This window comes from Canis lupus, chromosome 34 (assembly GCF_011100685.1).
Source record: "Canis lupus familiaris isolate Mischka breed German Shepherd chromosome 34, alternate assembly UU_Cfam_GSD_1.0, whole genome shotgun sequence".
Taxonomy (NCBI): Eukaryota; Metazoa; Chordata; class Mammalia; order Carnivora; family Canidae; genus Canis; species Canis lupus.
Window position 1 is genome coordinate 6,545,504 of NC_049255.1, and position 23,198 is coordinate 6,568,701.

The following is a 23,198-nucleotide window of genomic DNA, read 5'->3' on the forward strand; positions in this document are numbered from 1 at the left end:
TTCTTACTGCCACCCCAGGAAAGGTGACAGTGTACACATATTCCTGCCTCACACACGTAATCAATCACCAGAAATGGGAATGGTTCCACCGTAGGCTTCAAAAAGGCCTGTTCCTTCTGTAAGACTTTCCCCGACTTTGCTTGAATTTGTAATTTAGACCCTGTGTCAAACATTTAATTGCTTCTCCATCTGCCATTAAAATCAAGAAAACCACCTGAGATTTTACTTTTATTGTGTGAGGCTGGGAAAGAAAGCTCTGTCTCCCACTGAATGGACTGCCACCATGAGAGGGAGGGGGAGTACCCAAGGCCTCTCACAGTGGTCAGGGTGCAGGCTCCGCAGTCAGGCTGCCGGGCTCTGAGTCCCACACCTGCCATTGCAAGCTGGGCAACCTGAAGCCACCTGCTGCCTCTCCCGGCCCTAGGTGCCTCTCCACAGCAGCAAGCGCAGGGGAATGGTTGGTCACTGGGATTGAGACAGGTAACGTGCTTGGGAAAGCAGATGTTAAGTCAGTATCAATTAATTAGTAAATGTTCATCCATTAGCTACTATCAACCTGTATTCTGGAAATGCATTTCTTTTCTTTTAAAGATTTTTTCCATTCATGAGAGACAGAGAGAGAGAGAGGCACAGGCAGAGGGAGAAGCAGACTCCATGCAGGGAGCCCGATGTGGGACTCGATCCCGAGACTCCAGGATCATGCCCTGGGCTGAATGTAGGCACTAAACCACTGAGCCACCCAGGGGGCCCATGGAAATGCATTTCTTAATAAAAAAACATAAAGATAAAGGTGTGGGGCAGCCAGGGTGGCTCAGCAGTGCAGCACCACCTTCAGCCCAGGGTGTGATCCTGGAGACCCAGGATCTAGTCCCGCGTCGGGCTCCCTGCATGGAGCCTAATTCTGTCTCTATCTTTGTGTCTCTCATGAATAAATAAATAAAATCTTATTTAAAAAAAAAAGATAAAGGTGTGGCTGTGAATGTCATTATTTCCCTTTGTTTTGCATGGACTTGCATCACATGGTCTTGCCTGGGAGACGGGATAATTCTGTTCTCGTGATGTAGTCACCATGCAACCTGCAGCGCACTAAAATCCTTAAAAGTCTTCTTTGAGAAACTCCATCACACCATGCCGCTCCTTTCAGTGTGTATGCGGCTCACTTTTTGACTTTCATTCATTTAAAACAAATCTAATCTTAAGCGACCTGTCACATGTTCTAATTGGACAAAATTGCATTTGGCTTTTGCACCAAGCAAGCCTCTGATTTAAAATATGGGGCAGATAGAGGCAAGGATGACCCTGCAAAGTGCATCTGAAGGCTTCTTTTTTACACGGACATGGGGTCACTGGGCCAAGTGGATCTGCCAGCTGGGTCGGGGATGGCCCCTCCAGGTGGCACCGTCTTCCTCGCCACAGGAAGGAAGTCCTCAGGCCAGACCGCCAGTGCCTTGCTCAGAGAGACACCCTCTGCCTCCAGTCTCTTCCAACCTAACAACCCACTGCATCTACCAAGAGCATGTGTTCCCACCAGACCTTTAATAAATGGGAAGGGTTTTGTATTTTCCTGAATATATTTTCATTTTACAACTTTGCATTTCACACCATCTGCTGATCTGGGCACTTCTCTTGCTGCCAGTCAGCTAAAATTTTATTTTTAGCTGCCAGCTTTGGGCAGACCATGAAAACCCTGTAGACTACGTTTTCAGAGATTCAAAACAAAATATCTCAATGGTCCTATAAGACCCCACAAGAGTGGACTGGGCCAGAAGCTGAAATTGCTGAGAATCACTTGGTAGTTATGTCAGGAAGAGAGAAACGAAAACGGCTGCAAATGGAGAGGGATCAAGTACCCGATGCTTATGTAAGTGTATGGTGCCCGCTGGTCAGGAGAGCTGACCCGAAACACACAACCGTATGCGAAGCACAGCATTAGGGGGGATTCTTAGCAAAGAGAGAGAAACCTGACAGCTGAATAAGCAGATTGCTGGGAAGACCCCAGCGGACAGGATGAGCATCCTTAAGTGCCTTTTCTCCTAAGAAGGCTCTGATCTTCCCTTAATCCCTCCCTCAATTTGGGCTACATCAGAAAGAGAAGCCTTGTTAGGAGCACAGCAGGAGCGTTAGGAATCACCCATCCTTCAGTAAAATGTTTGGTCTTATTTCACCAGCAGCTGTCTGCCTTTTTAAAACAGACCCAGCCAGGGCCCCCCTGGAATATCCGTGTCTGCTCTTCTGGGCGCTCTCTGGAGAAGTGCTTAGCAGTCCCCCGCGAGCTGAAGAGTGTATGGCACGTGCGCCTCAACTTCCCAGCCAGTTACACAGTGTTGAGAAATGTGACTGTGTTAACAGGAAATCCAGGGCATCTGCTTAAAATCCAGCAGAGAAGGTTGAGGCACACTCAGGGTGCGACAGAAATCAGAGATAGGAAAAGGAAGAAAATCCTGAGTCTTATGGCGATCAATGAAGTACAAATTAACCTCACATTCACCAGGGACGTGACAGAGGGATGTACCTTCTGAGGCTCACTGAGCAAGATGGAGAGAGATCTCCGTCTTAAAAGAAAGGGCTGCTTTGGAAGTTGCCTAAGTTTATGAGAAATAACACGTTATGTTTAATTAAAAGAATTTTAAAGGATTCTGTGGGGTGGTAAGTTTTTAGAGCAAAAACAAGATTTCTAGTTGCTATTCTAGAACAGGCCCGTGGGCCAAGTCTGGCCAATGCCTGATTCTTTCAATAAAGTTTTACTGGCACACAGCCAGCCACATCCATTCGCTTGTGTGTTGCCCCGAAGAGATTGTGCATTGCAGCAAGTGGAACTGAGCACTTGCCACTGAGACCAGATGGCCCGAAAATCTGAAAATATTTACTCTGTGGTTCTTCCCAGAAGAAGGCCATGAACCCCTATTCTAGATCACACCCAAATCTTTCTTCATGGCTTACGATCTCACTCATGAGTCCCACTGACGATCTCACAGCTGAGTGACCAGTATCCCTTTAAAGCACCCTCCACCTTCTCAGTGCAGAATCCGGTGGTATGGATGTCTGGACTCTGGAAGAATCTCTAGTGAAGAACTCTACATAGGAAACAATCATCTCCCAGTGTGACAGGTCTCCTAGTAGATGCTATAGTGCTTGAAGTCTTTTGTCATTATTGCTTTAAATGGAGTCCTTTTGGTAGCCCCTAGAAAGGACTGTAATGTAGCAGTTACTTAAAACAACTCTCTAGATAAATTAATGAACCTGTGATTGATATAGTTTGGTACGTTATCTAAATTTACAAGAACAGATTTATTAAAATTGTAACCTGATTTGTAGAAATAATATAATTTAATTAAAGCTAATTATTATTGATAAAAAAATTATTTTGAAGACTCCTTTTTGTAGGCACCTCCCATACTACATCATGATTCTGTTCTTTTTTTTAATAAATTTATTTTTTATTGGTGTTCAATTTGCCAACATATAGAATAACACTCAATGCTCATCCCATCAAGTGCCCCCCTCAGTGCCCATCACCCAGTCACCCCCACCCCCCGTCCACCTCCCTTTCTACCACCCCTAGTTCGTTTCCCTCTACTGTTCTAGATATTTAACTGTTGAGCTAATGGATGCAGTATCACACTGTTTCCTCTTTCAGTTTATAGGATCCGTCCACTACCTGTTCTAAGAAATCACCACGGCATATTTCTCTGGATGTAGAGTGTTCACTCTCATTTACGTGCCTCAGGAAGTTCTCTCTGAACTTTAAAAGTTGATTATGTGTGTGTTGCTGAAGAAAAAAAAAAAAAAAACAAAAAGCTACAGAAAGAAAAAACCCAGAAAGCCACAAGCTAATGAGTGGCTGCCATTTACTGGACACTTGATGTGGGCCATGCACTCAGCAAGGAATTACATACACCCGACCCCTAATCCTCAGTCCACTTCTGTCATTGGCCCTCTTTTACAGATAAGTAAACAGATGGTGAGAGAAGCTAAATCGCTCGCTAAAATTCCTCCAACCAATTCATGCACAACTGGGATTTGAGCTCAAGTCTTTTTGACTCGAAAACTAAAGCTCTTTCCATTACACACCATGCTGCCTTTGAAAAGGGAAAACATGTCTTGTAGTACTGGGGGATTATAGGCAAAAAAAAAAAAAATTCACAAAAGAATTTAACTTCTATTTTTGCTCCTACAGCACACAAGGAGGCTTTCCCAGTTCTATAGCATGAGGTTCAGCAGAGTAGACGGAGCAGCCTTTCCCACATTCAGGGAGCATCTGTGTGCCTGCTGTGGGCCAGAGAGAGCAGACAAAGTCCCTTCCAGAAGGAGCGCCCAGGTAGCGCAGAGGTCAGGAGAGAGCAGTGAACTCCAGGGGAGAGGAGTGTTAGGACTCTGCTCACAGAGCTCTAATGTGGGCTTTTGGGGCAGATTCACAGACCAGGGAGGCCTTTCCGTGGGTGACACCTAGGCTGGCTCTCAGGCACTGTCCAGGGGACCACGGTGGCATGCTCTACACAGAGGACAGAACAGAGGCAGCACTGAGGTAAGAGGAGGCAAAGCTTAGTCTGGTCCCTGCAAGTAGCTGAGGATCTGCAGAGCTCCAAGTCCCTAGAGGGGAGGGAAGCAGGGTGGCATACTCAAAGGATGGGAAGGTCGGGGGGTAGAGGGGGTGATGGTGGTGCCATTCATAGGGATGAGGCACAAGACGAGCGGGAGCATAATGAGCTGAGTTCGGGGGATGCTCTGTTCAAACTGCCCATGGCAGGCTGAAGTGTAGGTACCCAGTGAGCTAATATTTAAGACAATAATATTGTCCAATAATTATTGAGACCTAGAGCCAGAGGTAATCAAAATGCACGGGTCAAAAGGCCTATGACAAAATGGAAATAGTTTTTAGTCTGTGGCTATTATAAATAATAGATTTTAAAACACGCTAAGTAAGAAATGAGAATATTAATTGGCCTAAAAGATAAGCTCAAAATAGTCTGTCTGTAAAGTTTTCGGTAGGAATTTACTCTAACCGCAAGATAAAAACCTGGCCTTTTCATCGAAACCCACAAAATTCTTTAGATTCCACACAAGTCAGAGTTAAGGGAAAGAAATGAAGGACCTATGTAGTCTATATGTTTACTTTTCAATTTTGTTCAGAAATGACAGTTTTTACTCTAAAAACTTTAGATCAGTGTGAAACCTTATTTATAAGAAAAAACTGACCCAAACTCCTCAAAAGCCTCCACAATTGTTAGATGAGTCCATAAAGGCAAAGTCCAGTTGAGGGAAGAATCCAGAATAGGTCTGATACACGGTCACGTGACATAAAGAATTAAAAATGCTGGGGAATGGTCAGCAATGAGACATTGCAGTATTACAATCATGAGGTCCTGGTCCTTAGAGTCATCTGAGAAGGTTCTTTAAGGGAGGTCATTGAAATGATAATCAACCACACCAGTTATTACTAAACCAACTCTCCAGGGCTTGCAGGGGAATGGCAGGAATGGGTGGTGCACCCACCCACACAGAGGAGGCTTCTGCTGGGATTTGTCCACCTCTGTCTGAACCACCATCATCCCTAATTCCACAATGGCCAAATGTGCCCATTAGTGATGAAGCTGAGGGTAGAAATGTGTTTCTCCGTGGGAACCACCGTGTCTGGGGCTTGCACGTCCTGATGAGTAGAATTGCCTGAGTCTGGGTTATCTTCAGCAGGGAAAGCCAGGGAGGCCTTCCAAAGGAGAGCCTCGCTCTGCTGCAGAGGACCGGTTCTGCACTTAATCAAGAATGGCAGTCTTCAGCCTGTTAATAATCTTACAACAGGGGTTTAGACCAAAGTATAACTCATAGCTTGAAGCACTAAGTACCTCACGGACAAAACAACCTGAGCTATGTGTAAGGCAGTGCATCTCTGCGTCTTTAGGACTTTTTGGAAAGGTCTTCTTTTCTGCAAGAACAGGAAATCCAATTGGTGACTTCCTCTGTGTAAATACCTAAAATGAGGCAATGTCTAGATGCAGAGACAAAGCTCACAGGGGCTGCTGTGAGCAGTCATATTCATATCACTAGAGCCAGTTCAATTTTATCTCATTTTCCTACCAATCACAAGTAATTCCATCTTTGAACTTCTCTTTCTCTATCCTGTTTCCTAGTTCCTCATTTTTGTGTCTTTCCTCCAATTCCTCTAGAATACTATAAATCTAAGAGCCGAAGGAGGAATTACAAGCTCCCTGTGAAGACCTGACTGATCTTGAGAAGGAGAGAATACAAAGGTTTGAGGGTATCGGGACTGTGGTCACTTCTTCTGATTCTCTCTAAAGGACACCAATACTGCAGTGACTTTACATTCAGCATTGTGACTGCAGATGGTGCAATAAGAAGGAAGCGCCTGCCATTCTCCTCATTTGGTGGTGGCAAAGCCAAAACGTCTCCAGGTTTGGGTATGAGTTTGCATCCCCATTCATTCAGTCCCTCACGGGCTTATTCATGCATGCACCCAGTTAACACCATGTACCCTCGCTGCTAGGACAAATAAAAATATTAAAAAGCTTTAGTTCCTGCCACAGACATCAGAAGTTCATCTCAAAACCCAGGGAATGTGCAGCAGGAGGGTGTATAAATAAGCATACTGAAATGTGATGGGATCATTCCCATGGAAAACAACAAGAGCAAAGGTCAGGATGCCAGGGGGACACGGGGAATGGGGTGGGCCTCCCACCATCGCAGCCCCACCTCCAGACCAGTGACGCCTGTTGGTTACACTGCGGCCGAGGACAGTGACCGCTCTACCACCTGGACTCTGCTGCTGCTCTGCTTCTAGGTCTCCTGGCAGAGCAATTTAAAGAGAAATGGAGAACAGGTGCACTCAGGGGTTAGAGCATAAGACTTGCAGCATGAGTTTTTCATACCATGCTGAGACTCAAATCTGCAAAACTTAGTAAACCCAGGCATGGCAGCTGCTAGACTGAACTGTAGCTGCCCTAAATCCATACACTGAAGATCTAACCCCCAATGTGACTGTATTGGAGTAAGGAAGTAATTTAGGTGAAATGAAGTTATGGGTTGAGCCCTGATCTGCTTAGATTTTAGTGTCCTTATAAGAAGAGATACAAGATGGGGAAGCCTCAGTGGCTCAGTGGTTGAGTGCCTGCTTTCGGCTCAGATTGTGATCCTGGGGTCCTGGGATGAAGTCCTGCATCAGGCTCCCAGCAGAGAGCCTGCTTCTCCCTCTGCCTATGTCTGAGCATCTCTCTATGTGTATCTCTCATGAATAAATTTTAAAAATCCTCAAAAAAAAAAAAAAAAAAAGAGACAAAAGAGCATGGGCACTGGTTCTCATCCCCTCTCCTGCTCCTTCTCATTTTCCCTTTCTCTCTCCTGCTCCCTCCCTCCCACACAGCAAAAAGGTAGCTATCTGCAAGCCAGGAAGAGAGCTCTTGCCAGAACTCAAACATATTGGCTTCCTGATATCACACTTCCAACATCCAAAACTGTGAGAAAATAAGTATCTGTTGTTTAAACTACTCACGCTGTAGTGTTTTGTTATAGTGGCCTGACCTGACTAATACAACTCCTGGCTAGGAATCTTAGAAAAACATTCTATATGATAATAAAACTCTGGTTAGTGTCTTTATCTTTTCTTCTTCCCCTTCCCATCTTTGGTTATCATCTTGATCTAGAATTTGAGGTGAAATTTTAAGAAACCAAAGAAAAGAAGCAAAGAAGGTGAAATTTTAAGAAACCAAAGAAAAGGATGAAAATGTAGTATTTCCATTTTGTCCCACAAAGATAACATTTCCTCTTTTCCTAGAAATTATTTAGAACACCAAAGAGCATGGGAAATGCACATGTGATTTATATTTTCAAGAAAATTAGATCAATAGAACCTCCAAATTCCAAGTGGATGTGAGGATTATGTAAAGGAAGTAGGGCTCAGTAGTAGGAAGGTGAGCAAAGATATCTTAAGAAAGCCCTCAGAGAGAAGGCTGCAGATGTCACAAGGAAGTGGAGAAGTACCTATTCAGGGTGAGGGACCCCGCCAGACATATGAAGGCCAATTCCCTGCTTTACAATTGTAGGAATGTTGGTAGGAGCCGCCTGTATTCAGTATGTTCAAGAGGCTAGCCTCCAAAAGCAATGACCTTGCTGGGCACATGGTGGGAAGCACTCCTGTGTCAAGGTGTGGGGGTTCTGTCAATTGGCATCTCCACCAGCTACGTTAAGTACATTCACTCAAGTGTCACTTAATGCAGTGGTTCACCTCCACATGTGCTCAGTACATTGTAGTGCTAAGAGAACAATCAGCATTCATTTTTTTTTAAGATTTTACTTATTTATTCATGAGAGACAAACAGAGAGAAGCAGAGACATAGGCAGAGGGAGAAGCAGATTACCTGTGGGGAGCCCGATGCTGGACTTGATCCCAGAACCCTGGGATCATGACCTGAACCAAAGGTAGATGCTCAACCACTGAGCCACCCAGGAGTCCCAGCATTCTATTTTTTTTTTTTTTTTTTTTTTTAGATTTTATTTGTAAGTAATCTCTGCACCCAACATGGAGCTTCAATCTACAACCCAAAACTTGAGAGATTCATGCTCTACTGACTGAGCTGGCCAGGTGCCCCAAGAACAATCAGCATTCATAGTAACAGTGTTCATCTTAAAATAATTCTGAAAAATGGAAAGCTAAGCCAAAAGTATCAATAAAACTTCAAATCACAGTAAACTTGCTAGACTTCAAAAATAAAGGGGTCTGGTGGACATTCAGGCAGAAAGATCAACTCTGTTGTAAAGGAAAAGAAAACTTCAGGCTGGCCTTAGACTACCAAACAATGACTTCAATACACATTCCAGAGAATAGAAACACAGACAATTTTCTAATCTCAATGCAAAACAAAATGAAAATCAAAACAAAACCCTAAAATTTACTATTAGAAACAGAAAAGAAATATCCTCTGTCCCCAGGGGTTGTGGTGTAGGGGAGGGGGTACACTAAAGTTTCTCTATGTCAAAAAATAAACTCAAACTGAATCAGCAAAATATCTAGAAAATAATGATAATATGCACATATAAGGCATAAAGCTAAAGCAGGTTTTAGAGGAAAATTTATAGCTGGTCAATACTCATATATAAAAAAATAAGAGAGAAAAAAATAAATGGCTCAAGCATCCAACACAAGAATTTAGGAATGAAAAAAATAAAAACAAAACAAAACAAACCCAAGAAAAACTACTGGAAGAAATTAACAAATAAAAAAACTGAACTAAAAAGCTCTCCAAATTAATAAAAATAATAAACATATCCACAACTTACTCTTGGAGAAATAAAAACAATATAAAACATTAGAGATATGAATCAGGAATTAATAGAAAAAGGGAAAATCTCAAGAATAAGAAAGTAACCAGGGAGAAGTAGAAGCAAACACAGATACAGAGGTAATTGAAACCATGAGCAGAGATTACTCAACATTTTGAAAATCATTGAAACCTAGGATGAAAGAGACTATTAATAAGAAAATATCTTTGACAGAACGAACTCTAGAAAAGAAAGTAAATCTAAACAGAAGAATTTCCACAGGGAAGAAAGAGGATGGTATCTGATCTATTCTAGTTTAATCTATAGGAACATTTGAGATAAAAGGTACTCATACATGAGCAGAGCACTCAGAACCATCCCTGGACCAAGGTCAGTGCTACCTGTTTGCTTTTATTACAGTCAAAATAGATGCAAAATCCTTCACAAGTTATTGACCAAAGAAATTAAGCATCAAATTAGATAAGCAGTATGACCTACTGAGTGAATTCCAAAAATTCAAGAATGCTCAATATTCCACAATGGGAGAAATCATACAATCTTGCCCATGGGTGACAAAAACTGTCTTTTAATAGATCCATCCTTAAAGGGAAGAAAAAAAAAAAAAAAAGGAAAGAGAAAATAAGACCTCTCTAGTAGAAATAGATGGTTACTTCCTTCAAATTATAAAACTCACTTGACCCGAAAGCTTAAAGGACAAACATCAATCCTAATAAATTAAAAAACAAACAAACAAAAAAAAAAAACAGGTAAATGGGGATCCCTGGGTGGCTCAGCGGTTTGATGCCTGCCTTCAGCCCGGGGCATAGTCCTGGAGTCCTGAGATCGAGTCCCACATCAGGCTCCCTGCATGCTTCTCCCTCTGACTGTGTCTCTGCCCCCTCCCCCTCTTTCTCTTTCTGTCTCTCATGAATGAATAAATAAAATCTTAAAAAAAAAAAAACAGGTAACTGTATCTCCTACCACCACTTTAATGTTAATTTTTTCTGAAAGTACTAGGCAAAATAATTAGAAAGAAAATTAAAACTCCAAAAATGGTAATTCACTTGAAAATGATGGATTATAGGTCTGGAAAACCTAAGAAGATCAAATGAAAAGTTACTAAAAGCAGTGAAAGAATTCAAAAGTGGTTGGAAGAAATATTTTCACCAAAAACCTTTTGAAGCCCTTGTCTCAAACTTTTAAAAAATGTGACCATATCATCTATTTTTTTTAAATGGAGCAATGAGCCAATGGCCAATGTTTAGTTGCCCTACCTACCTGCAATCATTCCTCACGAATCCTTGGTGCTTGCCCTCTGGATGACAGTCTTGTTTAAACAAGGGTGGAATTCCCTTATGTTTCCTCACTCTAAATTCCCCTAGTTTTGCTTTACTTCTCTATGTGTTGCCATAAATATCTTCCAATGAGGGATCTTACTATGTTGTGCATCACAGAGCTTGGTGCTATCTGAACAAACAAGGGCAAGGGAACCCCACAGCCACTGGCTCAGAGACCACATGGAAGGTCTGTAGTATCCATGGCAGGAGAGGAGTAGAACTGCAGTCCAGGTGTGGATGTTGGCATCTCTAGTGGGCTGGATAGAAGCCCCAAAAGTTCCCACACTGGTAACCTCACAATATGACCTTTTTTTGAAATAAGGATGTTTGCAGATGTAATCATGTTAAGAATGTTGTATGAGATCATCCTGGATTCAGAGTAGGACTCTAAAGACAAATAACCAGTGTCTCTGTAAGAGACAGAAGGGAAGTAAATGCAGAGACAAAAAGGGAAGAAGGTCATCTGAAGATGGACACAGGAGTAGAATTCTCAAGCCCTGCACCAAAGAATGCCAAGAACTGCAAGCAACAACCAGAAGCCAGAGAAAGGCATAAAAGCATTGTCCCTTGGAGCCTTGGAGCCTCTGGAGGGAACTAACTCTGCCAACACCTTGGTTTTGACTTCTGTGAGAGAATAAATTTCAGAGTTTAGAAAGAGCTGTTGATTCGTATTTCCCTGATGGCAAGTGATGCGGAGCATTTTCTCATGTGCGTGTTGGCCATGTCTATGTCCTCCTCTGTGAAATTTCTGTTCATGTCTTTTGCCCATTTCATGATTGGATTGTTTCTTTGCTGTTGAGTTTAGTAAGTTCTTTATAGATCTTGGATATTAGCCCTTTATCTGATATGTCATTTGCAAATATCCTCTCCCATTCTGTAGGTTTTTATTTTTTTTTTTTTTTGTAGGTTGTCTTTTAGTTTTGTTGACTGTTTCTTTTGCTGTGCAGAAGCTTTTTATCTTGATGAAGTCCAAATAATTCATTTTGCTTTTGTTTCCCTTGCCTTCATAGATGTATCTTGCAAAAAGTTGCTGTGGCCAAGTTCAAAAATGGGGGGTTGCCTGTGTTCTCTAGGATTTTGAGGATTCTTATCTCACATTTAGATCTTTCATCCATTTTGAGTTTCTTTGTGTCCGGTGTAAGAGAATGGTCTAGTTTCATTCTTCTGCACGTGGCTGTCCAATTTTCCCGCACCATTTATTGAAGAGACTGTCCTTTTTCCATTGGATAGTCTTTCCTGCTTTGTCAAATATTAGCTGACCATAGAGTTGAGGGCCCATTTCTGGGTTCTTTATTCTGTTCCATTGATCTATGTGTCTGATTCTATGCCAGTACCATACTGTCTTGATGATCACAGCTTTGTAGTACAACCTGAAATCTGGCATTGTGATGCCCTCAGCTCTGATTTTCTTTTTCAATATTCCCCTGGCTATTCAGGATCTCTTCTGATTCCACACAAATCTTAAGATTATTTGTTCCAACTCTCTGAAGAAAGTCCATGGTATTTTGATAGGGATTGCATTAAATATCTAAATTGCCCTGGGTAGCATGGACATTTTCACAATATTAATTCTTCCAATCCATGAGCATGGAATATTTTTCCATCTCTTTGGGAATGTGAACTGGTACAGCCACTCTGGAAAACTGTGTGGAGGTTCCTCAAAGAGTTAAAAACAGAACTACCCCATAACCCAGCATTTGCACTGCTGGGGCTTTACCCCAAAGATACAGATGCAGTGAAATGGCAGGACACCTGCACCCCAATGTTTATAGCAGCAATGTCCACAATAGCCAAACTGTGGAAGGAGCCTCGGTGTCCATCGAAAGATGAATGGATAAAGAAGCTGTGGTCTATGTATACAATGGAATATTCCTCAGCCATTAGAAACAACAAATATCCACCATTTCCTTCAACGTGGATGGAACTGGAGAGTATTATGCTGCCTGAAGTAAGTCTATCGGTGAAGGACAAACATTATATGGTCTCATTCATTTGGGGAATATAAAAAATAGTGAAAAGGAATAAAGGGGAAAGGAGGGATAATGAGTGGGAAATATCAGTGAGGGAGACAGAACATGAGAGACTTCTAACTCTGGGAAATGAACAAGGGGTAGTGGAAGGGGAAGTGGGTGGGGGGATGAGGTGACTGGGTGACAGGCACTGAGGGGGGCACTTGATGGGATGAGCACTGGGTGTTATGCTATATGTTGGCAATTTGAACTCCAATAAAAAAAATAGAAAAAAATAAAATAAAATGAGAAGGAATAGCCCAACTGGAAGAGGGCAAAGATTTATTGGGGCTTTCTGGATCCTGATGTAGCAATCTACATTTTTTGGCATTTGAAAAAAGTTTATTTCCAAATGTAAAAATAATGTATGTTCATTCTGGAAAATGAAGAAAAGCATAAATAGGAAGAGGGCTCACCTGTATCCCACCATCCAGTGGTAACCACCACGAAAATAGGAGAGCATTTCCTTCTTGTTCCCTTTCTACATGTGTATGCTTTTCTCCAATAAACTGGGATTATATACCAAAAAGAAGGAAGGAAGGAAGGAAGGAAGGAAGGAAGGAAGGAAGGAAGGAAGGAAGGAAGGAAGGAAGGAAGGAAGGAAAGGAAGGAAGGAAGGAAGGAAAGGAAAGGAAAGGAAAGGAAAGGAAAGGAAAGGAAAGGAAAGGAAAGGAAAGGAAAGGAAAGGAAAGGAAAGGAAAGGAAAGGAAAGGAAAGGAAAGGAAAGGAAAGGAAAGGAAGAACTGTTGTTTTTAGCATCTATGTTTGTGGTAATTTGTTATAGCTGCCCTAGGAAACCAACAGAGTATCTCAGCTGGGGGTGGTACAAGTGACACGAAGAGGCAGAGCTGTACAGGTACATGTCCCTCTGACCACAAAACTGACACATGTTATGGCCAGATCCACCCCCATACCATGTGGCTGGTCTGAGTGGGGTAAAGTGCAACCCCCAAGGTTGGCTGGGGAACAAGAACAGGCTTCTCCAGAGAACAAGACACTTCAGAGAAAGGACAGCACAGAAGTCCAAGATATCCTGCTGGAAGTGATCCTGTAAATGCCTCTTCTTGGTAAAGGATGAGGTACAAACCCTCAAGGGTTTCCAAAACCAGGCATTCCATCAACCCACAGGAGCTCAGATCCTCAGGCATTAGCAAAAGTTCCAAATTTCACTCACTAGTGGAGGGTGGGCTTCTAGTACCTCACCAAGATGAAGCTCACCGCCTTGAGTCTGGGTGGGCACACTGCAGGATGGCCAATCAGGCCAGGCCTGTGCCCAGAGGGTTTGGCACATGTACGATCCAACTCTTGCCCTACACAACTCCATAGATCATTTGGGGCTTTGATAATTAACATAGTCCCCCCCAAATATTTTCATGTTCCCTTATTCTCAGGTTCTATAAAAGTCATATAAACTTAGCAAAATGCATTACGGCTGCTCTTCTTGTCCACTATTCATTAAGTGTTATGTACCAGCCCCACTTAATAACTGGTTCTTCAGACACACTAGTTGACTGAATCAGCACCAAGGCCAGCAACTATCGAGGGAAGTCAGTGTTACTGCTCCCATTTTACAGCTGAGAAAACTGAGTAACTAAGAATTAGTCAAGTTCATGCAATGTTGCATACTGGCCCTCCAGGAAGCACATTCTGAAACAGAGTTCAGTGTTTACTAGGAAATGCCCTTCAGGTCAATGCCTGCGGGGAGGGAAGGACGCTAGACTAAGCAGAGACAGAAATTGAGCTGTGATGCAGATCTGACAACTTTAGGAAAAAACCCACAGAAACTCCAGGGTTGATATGGGCCATCGGAGTTGCCCTGCAGGGGTCCAGATTGAATACAATCTACACACCCACCTCTATCAGTCATGGGTGTAGGCCACCCTTGAAAAGACATAACCTTGAGCTGGCTGCTCTATGCAGCAGAAACAGCTTTAAAGAGTCTAAGGGCTGAAAGTCAGCTGCCAACAACACTCCCAAAAGCTGGACTATAAGTCTTCCCTTGAGGGTTATCTGGTTGGTCCACCTCCATGTCCACCGCACACAGCTATAAAGTGGGAGTAAGAGATCCTAACTCAGAGTCCATCTGAGGCCAAAGTGCTAGCTCTGTCCAGCATCCCACACTCTCTGCCACGTCAAGACACTCTGGAGCTGCTTGAGAAGGATTCCAAAAATGATAAACCCAGCATCTGGTGAGCAAGATCTCACACCTCCTAGGCAAGGCAAAAAATGATGCCCATTATTCTCACAGAAGGCATGCTGTGATTATTGTTGTAAAAACAGACAGAAAGTATGTCTCCTCCCTCTGCTCCCAGCCTGACCAGTCTGGTGCTCTCCACAAACATCATGAAAGTATTGTAGGTACATTACCATGCCATCATTATTACTACTACCTAATGTTTCTAAGTACTAACCACGCACCTGGGCCAGGTAAGTCCTTTTCATTTGTTATCTCATTTAATCACATCTGCTGCCCTAGTAGGAAGCTATTATCACTGTTCCTGCACTACAGATAACTAGGAACATCTCTAGGCCTAGCTCTCCTTGCAGCATCTCTCAGTGACCATGCATACATCCACTCTATGCTACACCAAATCATTGGGTTTCTCCCTACTCTTCAAAGAGATCTCTTAGAATCATGGAGAAATTCTTGCTCAAGCCAAGCTGTCGATATATTTTTCTTTCAAGTTTGTACAACTCAGCAGATTTATCATTCGTCTTGCAAGTACAAGGAAGGAGTCCTGTGTGACTCACCATAGGGGTGCTGATTTTCTTATTGTCTTCTGAGGGTTTTAAAGAGCAATTAACAGATGGATACATAAGGGATTAAAATCAGTGTCTTTCACAAATTATCCTCTACAGTAAACACTTGGAATGGACAGAGCCTTGGATCTTGGCATAAAATGGAACATGGGTACCTGGGTGTTGGTGAACATGTGAGGAAAATCACCCGTCAAGATATCAGTCAGCGAGTTCACTACTCAGCCAACCTGCAATCAATCTGTAATGTATTGCATTTGATATGAATCCAGTGCTTTGAATGAACAGAGTGCACAAAGCTCTGACTATAGAATCCAGAAGAGGATAGAGGCCACTGAAGGGTGACCAACTAGCATTGTTCATTTTTCAATAAATCCTTTTTTCATGCTCCTTTGATCAAATCTCCAACTCATGGTCTAATAGGGCTTCCCTTTAGCTCTGTTCCTTCCACCCCTCCACAAAACAGCCTCACAAATGTTGAAAAGTAAACCTAGGTCTGAGTCCGTCATCATGGTAAAATGATTATCAACGGGAAAGTTCTCTGTCACGCATTCTTGCAGTTTCATTCTAGAAAGTGCCAGAGCATTTTTAAAGTGATGGGATGTCCTGAAGGAAAGCATGAATTGTGCTGTTGTTGTTCACTCACTCCACCAAACTCTCTCTGGTGAGATGATGGTGCAAAGCTCCTGCCATTTAAAGGAGAGGCAGAGACTTCTGTGGGGCTGGGGGAAGGACAAGGAAGGAAGGGAGTGCCTTCTGCAGGAATGTGGAGTGCCTTGAGATTTGCTTCAGAATTTAGTCACATCAGACACCTCCCTATTGTTACCTCTCTTCCATGCTTACCCTGACTCCTTCCAAATTATAATGTTAAACCTGTAAGTGATAGCTTGCTAAAATAAAATATGGATCATACTCGATTGATAGCTAGATGTTACATGAAATGAACAGTAGTACAGTCCCCTTTCTTCCCTTTTGTGGAAAATATCAACATCCTGCACTTCTCCAAAGACAACACAGTAGCAAGAGAGATTCAAATTCCCAACAATTAGTCTCTTCCAGAGCCAGAGACCAGGCAGCTGGTAACCTGCTGTTTTCCTTTTAAGCTTCTCAGATTAGATCCTAAATGCAACTTAATTCCAGACTCCAATATACAGTTCCTGAATTATGCTGAAGAGGAACTGGTTATATAACAAAGCTGCATTACTACTGGTTATACTCTTGCCATAGATGAGAGATTATGTTTTCTATTTTAGGTCCAAACTAAGGTTTTTTTTCAAGTTGTATCATAAATATACCCAAGTATCCACTGCATATAAGAATCCTATAACATTTATCAGAAGTATGAGTAATCCTGTTAGAAAATCAATAAGTACTCCTTAACTTATCTCTTTTAATAAATATGGATTCCTATATAACTGGCTTGTGTAAGTAAATCTATATTAAAATTCTTCCTTGTCTCATGGGAAAATAAAAGATACATGAAATGAAAATCCAGAATGTGGTATAAATATGAAGGAAATTAAAATATAAGAAAATTAAGTAAAAAAGAGTAAGAAAGAAAAGGTAATCATGATACCTAAACAGGACTATTTAGTAGTTCCTTGAGGGTGGTTCAGTACCCTGCCTGCAGGGACGAAGACCTGGCAAACACAGAACAGACAACAGGTGCATCTAAGATGTACAGGCTGCAGGCTGGACCATGGCTCCCGAGCAATGGACCTGCTTCCCCATCTGGGAGGCAAGGTTCCTGCCCAGCCTTCCAATCCTAAGGGCTGTGCACCTGCCACCCTTACCCCCGAGTTCAAGTGGGAGGCAGCACCACAGCACGAGTATGGAGGCTTCGGGCGGTCTTCCTAACCTGGGGCTCCCCTTTGCCTGATCCAGCCATAAACAAAAGACTCCCTGCTGCACTTGTGGTCAAAAGTATCCTACTCATACATGGGAACTTATTTTCTAGTTAACCATGAATTGCTAAGGACTTGTGGTGCTCACATGAAATCTATGATAGATAAATAATATACTTCTTGGGACATCTGGATAGCTCAGTTGGTTAAGCACCCGACTCTTGATTTTGGCTCAGGTCATGAGCTCAGGGTCGTGGGATCGAGCTCCGTGTTGGGCTCCACACTCGGTAGGGCATCTGCTTGAGATTCTCTCTCTCTCTCTTCCTCTGCCCTTCCCCCACCTCTCTAAAATATATAAATTAATTTAAAAATAATAATACATTCTTCTTACACAGACCATGTGAAACTTATCTTCTTTATGTTTCCTAATATTTAAGGATCATCCCAGATTCCAGAAACTGTCCTCTGAAACCCAGTTAGGAAAATAAAGATGAAGGACTTGCAAGAAAAGTTGAGAGGCTAGGACAAACGGGGATCACAGAGAGCATTGGAAAGAATCTCCTCCTCTTCCACAAGGAAACTGTTCAAAACGTGCTCCTTCTCTTCCATTTCCCTACACCATCATCTCCTCCTGCCCTTTTTGTTCTTTTCCTTCTCCCCTGAATGGAACGTTTTAAATTTATTTATTTATTTATTTTTATATTATATTATTTTTTAGAAGGGGAGAGAGAGAGAGAGAGAAGGCTTGTGTGAGTAGCAGAGTGAGAGGGAGAGAGAATCTCTAACAGACTCCCCATTGAGTTTAGAGCCCAATGCAGGGCTCAATCTCATGACCTGGAGATCACCACCTGAGCTGAAATTGAGGGTCAGACACTCAACTGACTGAGTCACCAAGGCACCCCTTCCTTCTCTCCTGAATAACTCGGTCCACAGCCATCAGGCAGAGCAAGGACCATCTGCACCTACAGGGAGCCAGGGAGGCTGGCTTCGCCCACAGTGATACAGCTGGGCTGGGACCCAAGAATGTCTACACAGAGGACAGAGCCCCAGCTGGGGGAGGGGACACCCCCACATGGATGGAGTGTCAGACCCTGGTCCAGGGAAGGAGGGCATGTGTAATGGGAAGGGAATTTGGGCCAAGTGAGAAGGCACCTTTGTGGTGGTAGGGGTGGGAACTGAAATAGGAGACTGGTTATATCCTGGGATGGATCAAGTAAGTAAATACATCAAGGATCATGGGAACTAAACTGTTTTCACTATTGGCCCTGAAGTCAAAATGGAAAGGCAGCGGGGAGGAACTGGCATGGAACCCATGGCGGGTTGGAAATACCAGCGTGAAATCATAAGGATATATAAAAGTAGATGTAGGTGTAGATGTGTGTGCGCCTTGCCTTGGAGTAATGACAACCCAGTGGGAATGAAAAGACCTACAGCCCAGACCCTGTTTCTAAGCGCCATTCTTCACTAAAAAGAACCAGGGCTCCTTAGAGAGATGATGGATTTTAGGGCCAGGGCAGGCAGACATGAAATGAGCCTGGAACATCTTGTTTTGGCAGAGAGCAAGCAAGTTCTCCAAGAGAGAGGGGGACACACCAAAAACGGTGTAGCAGCTAGCTTGAAGGGGTGCTCATTGGCCACATCTGAGCCTGTATTAGGTGTCAAAACAAACAATGATGGTCACAGCTTCTAATCCATTGTACAGAACAGGGAAATGCAAGATGGTGTGGACATCAACAAGGAAATAAAACAGGATATTTGCCTGGTGTCAAAGTACCTCTCCACCAAATGTCTTAATTACAAAGAGTAAATCCAAAGTGCAACAGCCTGGTCGCCCATGCCATCACACTAATGACCAGCATAAATCATGAGACCATGACCAAACGTGATGAGAACATGCCATCACTTCTGTGATGCTGGACAAGGATGCATAACCCCTAGGGGGAAAAAAAAAAAAAAAAAGCTCTGTACTAGGTTTGGAAACTTACTGATAGGTCTGTGATTGCTTCCAAATAAAAGTCAAAAAATGGGTTATGGATTATACTTTATGTTTAAATGCATTAAAAATTATCATTCATGATTTTCAGTTATTAACTAAATTTCCTCAGCTAGGTGATATAGCATACCTGAGACTGAACTCTACTTCGAGTTAAATGCTGGGAAAATAAATTTCCTGAGAACAATGAACTCTGTTAATCAACAGAGAAGGGAATAGGGTTTTCTATGACATCAACACCTTGGTTAATAGAGAAGCGTTATATGCTATCGACAGATTGCCAATGTTCAAAAAATAAAATGAAACAAAAATTCTTAATATGGATCCATGCTAAACAAAAATGTATGACTTGGAAGGCAGGGTGATATTGATCATCACCCACAGGCAACCCTCTTCATATGAAACCGACATCCTTTATTTTAAATAATTTTGCTTTAAACAATTAAACTGCAGGAATATAACCACCCAATCTGTAGCATTCTAATGTATGCACATGGTTCATATTCAGAACTCAATGGGGGTCCTGGATGGCTCAGTCAGTTTGGACTCTTGATTTTGGCTCAGGTCATGATCTCAGGGTTATGAGATTGAGATCAGATAAGATAAGGTAAGATAAGGTAAACAGAACTCAGTGCACATCACATCACAAACCAGAGCTATTTACAGGTTTGATGCCCTATAGCCTACAGTGGTCAAAGGTACCTAGAGCTCTTTTACCTCATTACCCTGACATTTACCAATGGACCTTCCATTTTAAATCTATCAGTATCTCCTGGTTCTTGGAATCATTGTGAACTTACTTCTGAAGAAAGGAAACCTACCATTCTGTGCTTCTGCTCCTTTCAATGTTATTCTCCTATGAAATCATTGGGAAGGAAAAGCTTTTCTTCTTTCTGCTATTACAGAAGTTTCCCATCTCTTGCTGCCCACTGATAAGAATTGTTTTTCTGGGCAGCCCGGGTGGCTCAGTGGTTTAGCGCTGCCTTCAGCCCAGCGCCTGATCCTGGAGACCTGGGATCAAGTACCACATGGTGCTCCTGCATGGAGCCTGCTTCTCCCTTTGCCTGTGTGTCTGCCTCTCTCTCTCTCTCTCTCTCTCTCTCGCTCGCTCTCACTCTCTCTCTCTCTGTTTCTTATGAATGAGTAGATAAAATCTTAAAAAAAAAAAAGAATTGTTTTTCTTTGTGTGTTTTGAAAATTGAGTAATTAAATAAGATTACATTCTTTCCCATTTTTTTTAACTAATGGAAGAAAATAAAAATGCTTCAAAAAAAAAAAAAAGACCAAAATCACTACAGTATGTAATGACCTAGAATACACCAGAGTCTTTACAAAGCACTTATTTTTTCCCCTTTTTCTTTTTTTTTAACCCTATTTAATCCTTACAGGCATGTATCTTAAACCTTATTTCCCAGATAGCTTTTTCTATTACACCTGTCCTGCAGGCACTGTATTCATGAAGGGGCAAAGGTACGACACGTTCAAGGGATGTGCTCTAGGGGAACCTAAAACCATGGTGTTGGGAGTCCTGAAAATGTGCTCAAGCGCCCTGATGCCTGGGTGATAAGGACTTTCCTGCAGTGATTTTCACACTGTCAGCTGGGGGGAGCAGATTATACATACTCCTTCCTCCTGCAAAAACACACGCACCACCCAGGCCCCATTATGGTAAGAGTGGAAAAGTGAATTTACGGGAGAAAGGAGAAATGTCCCATAAATATCTTCAAGGGAAGCTCTGCAATGCAGCAGAGGGAAGCCAAGCTGGGGCAGAGCTCCTATAAAAAGGAACATGTTCCCCACCTCTTCCCAGGCACAGCTGGATTGTTTCTTCTTTTCAGAAAACACCACCTTCCTGCTTTCGTTTGATTAGTTACTGACTGGTCTCCACCTGCGTCTTGGGGGCTGCAGGCTCCTGGGCTCAGCCACAAGGACTCACTTTCCTCCACATCGGAGCCAGCCCGTGTGACCCTGCAGCCCACTGTGCAGAATCGGGGCCAGTGCTCTTATGCTTGCTCGGTGCCAACAAAGGATGTCTCAGAAATGCAGGTCTTTCGGGCCACTCTGAGCGCTCCTCTGTTATGAGCTCTAGAAGAGGAGTCTTGAGAAAAGGGATCCACAGAAAGCTTTCCAATTCAGAGGGATTACTAGACACCCAAGGATAAGCCTCCAGTTCCCTTTCAAGTTCCCAAATAAAACATTCCATCAACTGAATGACAAACCACTTTCTCCGACCTCACAGGGCTCATGTGACCCACATCTAAAATCCCCTTTTCAATGGCAGTGTTGTTCCTAATCAATTCCGTCAGTGCCCCCTGCATTTTACACCATGGCTGCATTTCTTACATCTAATTCTAACAGAGCGAAATCAAACATACCTGTTCCAGGTAATAAAAAGAAACTTAGGAGTAACTCCAAGTCACTGACCCTCATGTTTATGGATGTACGTAGCAGGATATCAAATCACTTTTTAAATGCTTTTAGCTAATTAAGTACAATGGCTTCTTTGAAATGTCATTTATTAGTAAAGCTAAATTTTCTGTCGAAGCATTTCAGAAGACCTTTTTAATGCCATGGACCTGACAGGAGATTAAGAAATGGAGAAATCTTTTCTGCTCCATAAAGAAGGGGTTTTGGATATCAAGGTGGAGAGAGGCGGAGGAGAATTAGGAGTTTAATTGTGCAAGCTATTTTCACTCTAAAAATAAGAGTGCTAAATTCTAATGCACAGTAAGAACAGCTTGTAGGCCTCACAATCATACTACCATTCAGCAATCAGCAAAATGGAACCACCGTTTCTAATTTCTCCCAACGCTGATTGCTAAGCGTTGATTCCACGGATGGAGGCGGGCTGTGGCTGGCCACCCAGCAGAAACGCTCCAGTCCACACGGGCGAGCAGAACTCCGGCACCCGCCAGGTACCGACAGTCACGCCCTGAGCCAGCACACGGCACCTCCAGCAGCCCGGGCGGGAGGCGAGGTGCACCCACCTGCCAGACCAGGTGCTCCTTGGCCCCCGGCGTCGCGGACAGGCAGACGCTCAGCACGATGGTGTGGGAGGCGGAGGTGAGCACGCTGGCGATGATGGCATCTCGCATGTTGAAGGGCAGCATGGTGTACACCACGAAGATGATGAAGAGGAAGAACGACACCTATGGGAGAAGAACACGGAGAGTCACAGAGAGTCCCCATTCCCCAGGGCATCCCCTCTCCTTCCCAGGAAACGCTGCACAAAACACCTAAATGGCACCCACTTACTGGACTATGATAAAACAGGACGGCACGTTCAAACAAACCCAGTGGATTACAAGGAAGGACTAACTATTGGGAGGGAGAAAAACTGTCCTTGTTCAAAATTTGGGGATGGCCAGTTTTGATACCCAGACCATTGCAGACATTAGCGCTTTCTGGATCTGGAGGCAGAGCTGGTTCTAAACTCCCCGGGTTCAGTGTCCGTGCTTTAGCACACATGGATTCCTGAGTGACGTCTCACACTGTTTCCAGAGACTCGGAGACTTGTGGAAGATGGACAGGTGTTGCCGGAGGGTGTGGGGGGTGGGGTTGGGGGGGGTACAGCTGGGCAAAGTAGAAATAGTGTGGCCATGTAACGAACAAAAATCAAACAGCTTAGCTGATGGTTTGGCTGTTACAAAATTATATAGTTTGCCAGTTTCTCAAAAAGTGAAACTCACAACTACCATATGACCCAGCCGTATGGGTCAAAATATGTCCTCACATAGTGAAAACAGGTAACTTCAATACATGCATACACATGCTCCTAATAGCACTACTCTCCATTGGCAAAAGGTGGAAACTACACGAATGTCCGCCAGTGGAGGAATGGATAGACAGCCTGTGGCCACCCCGCTAGTGCACTACTGGCCAGCCAGAATAATGAAGTACTGATGCCTGCTTTAACACAGAGGAACCTCTAAAACATTATGCCAAGTGAATGCAGCTAGAGCAAAAGACCCCATATCATAGGGTGCCATCT

The 23,198-nt window shown here is 43.1% G+C and overlaps 1 protein-coding gene across 1 annotated transcript in view; it reads right to left on the reverse strand.

Annotated features, from left to right (window-relative positions):
• ADCY2 (adenylate cyclase 2) overlaps nucleotides 1-23,198 on the reverse strand; it is a 388,589-nt gene that overhangs the window by 256,603 nt on the left and 108,788 nt on the right. The window contains exon 3 of the mRNA XM_038583952.1: nucleotides 22,195-22,356. Coding sequence (XP_038439880.1) covers nucleotides 22,195-22,356 — 162 coding nt within the window. The remainder of the gene's footprint in view (nucleotides 1-22,194; nucleotides 22,357-23,198) is intronic.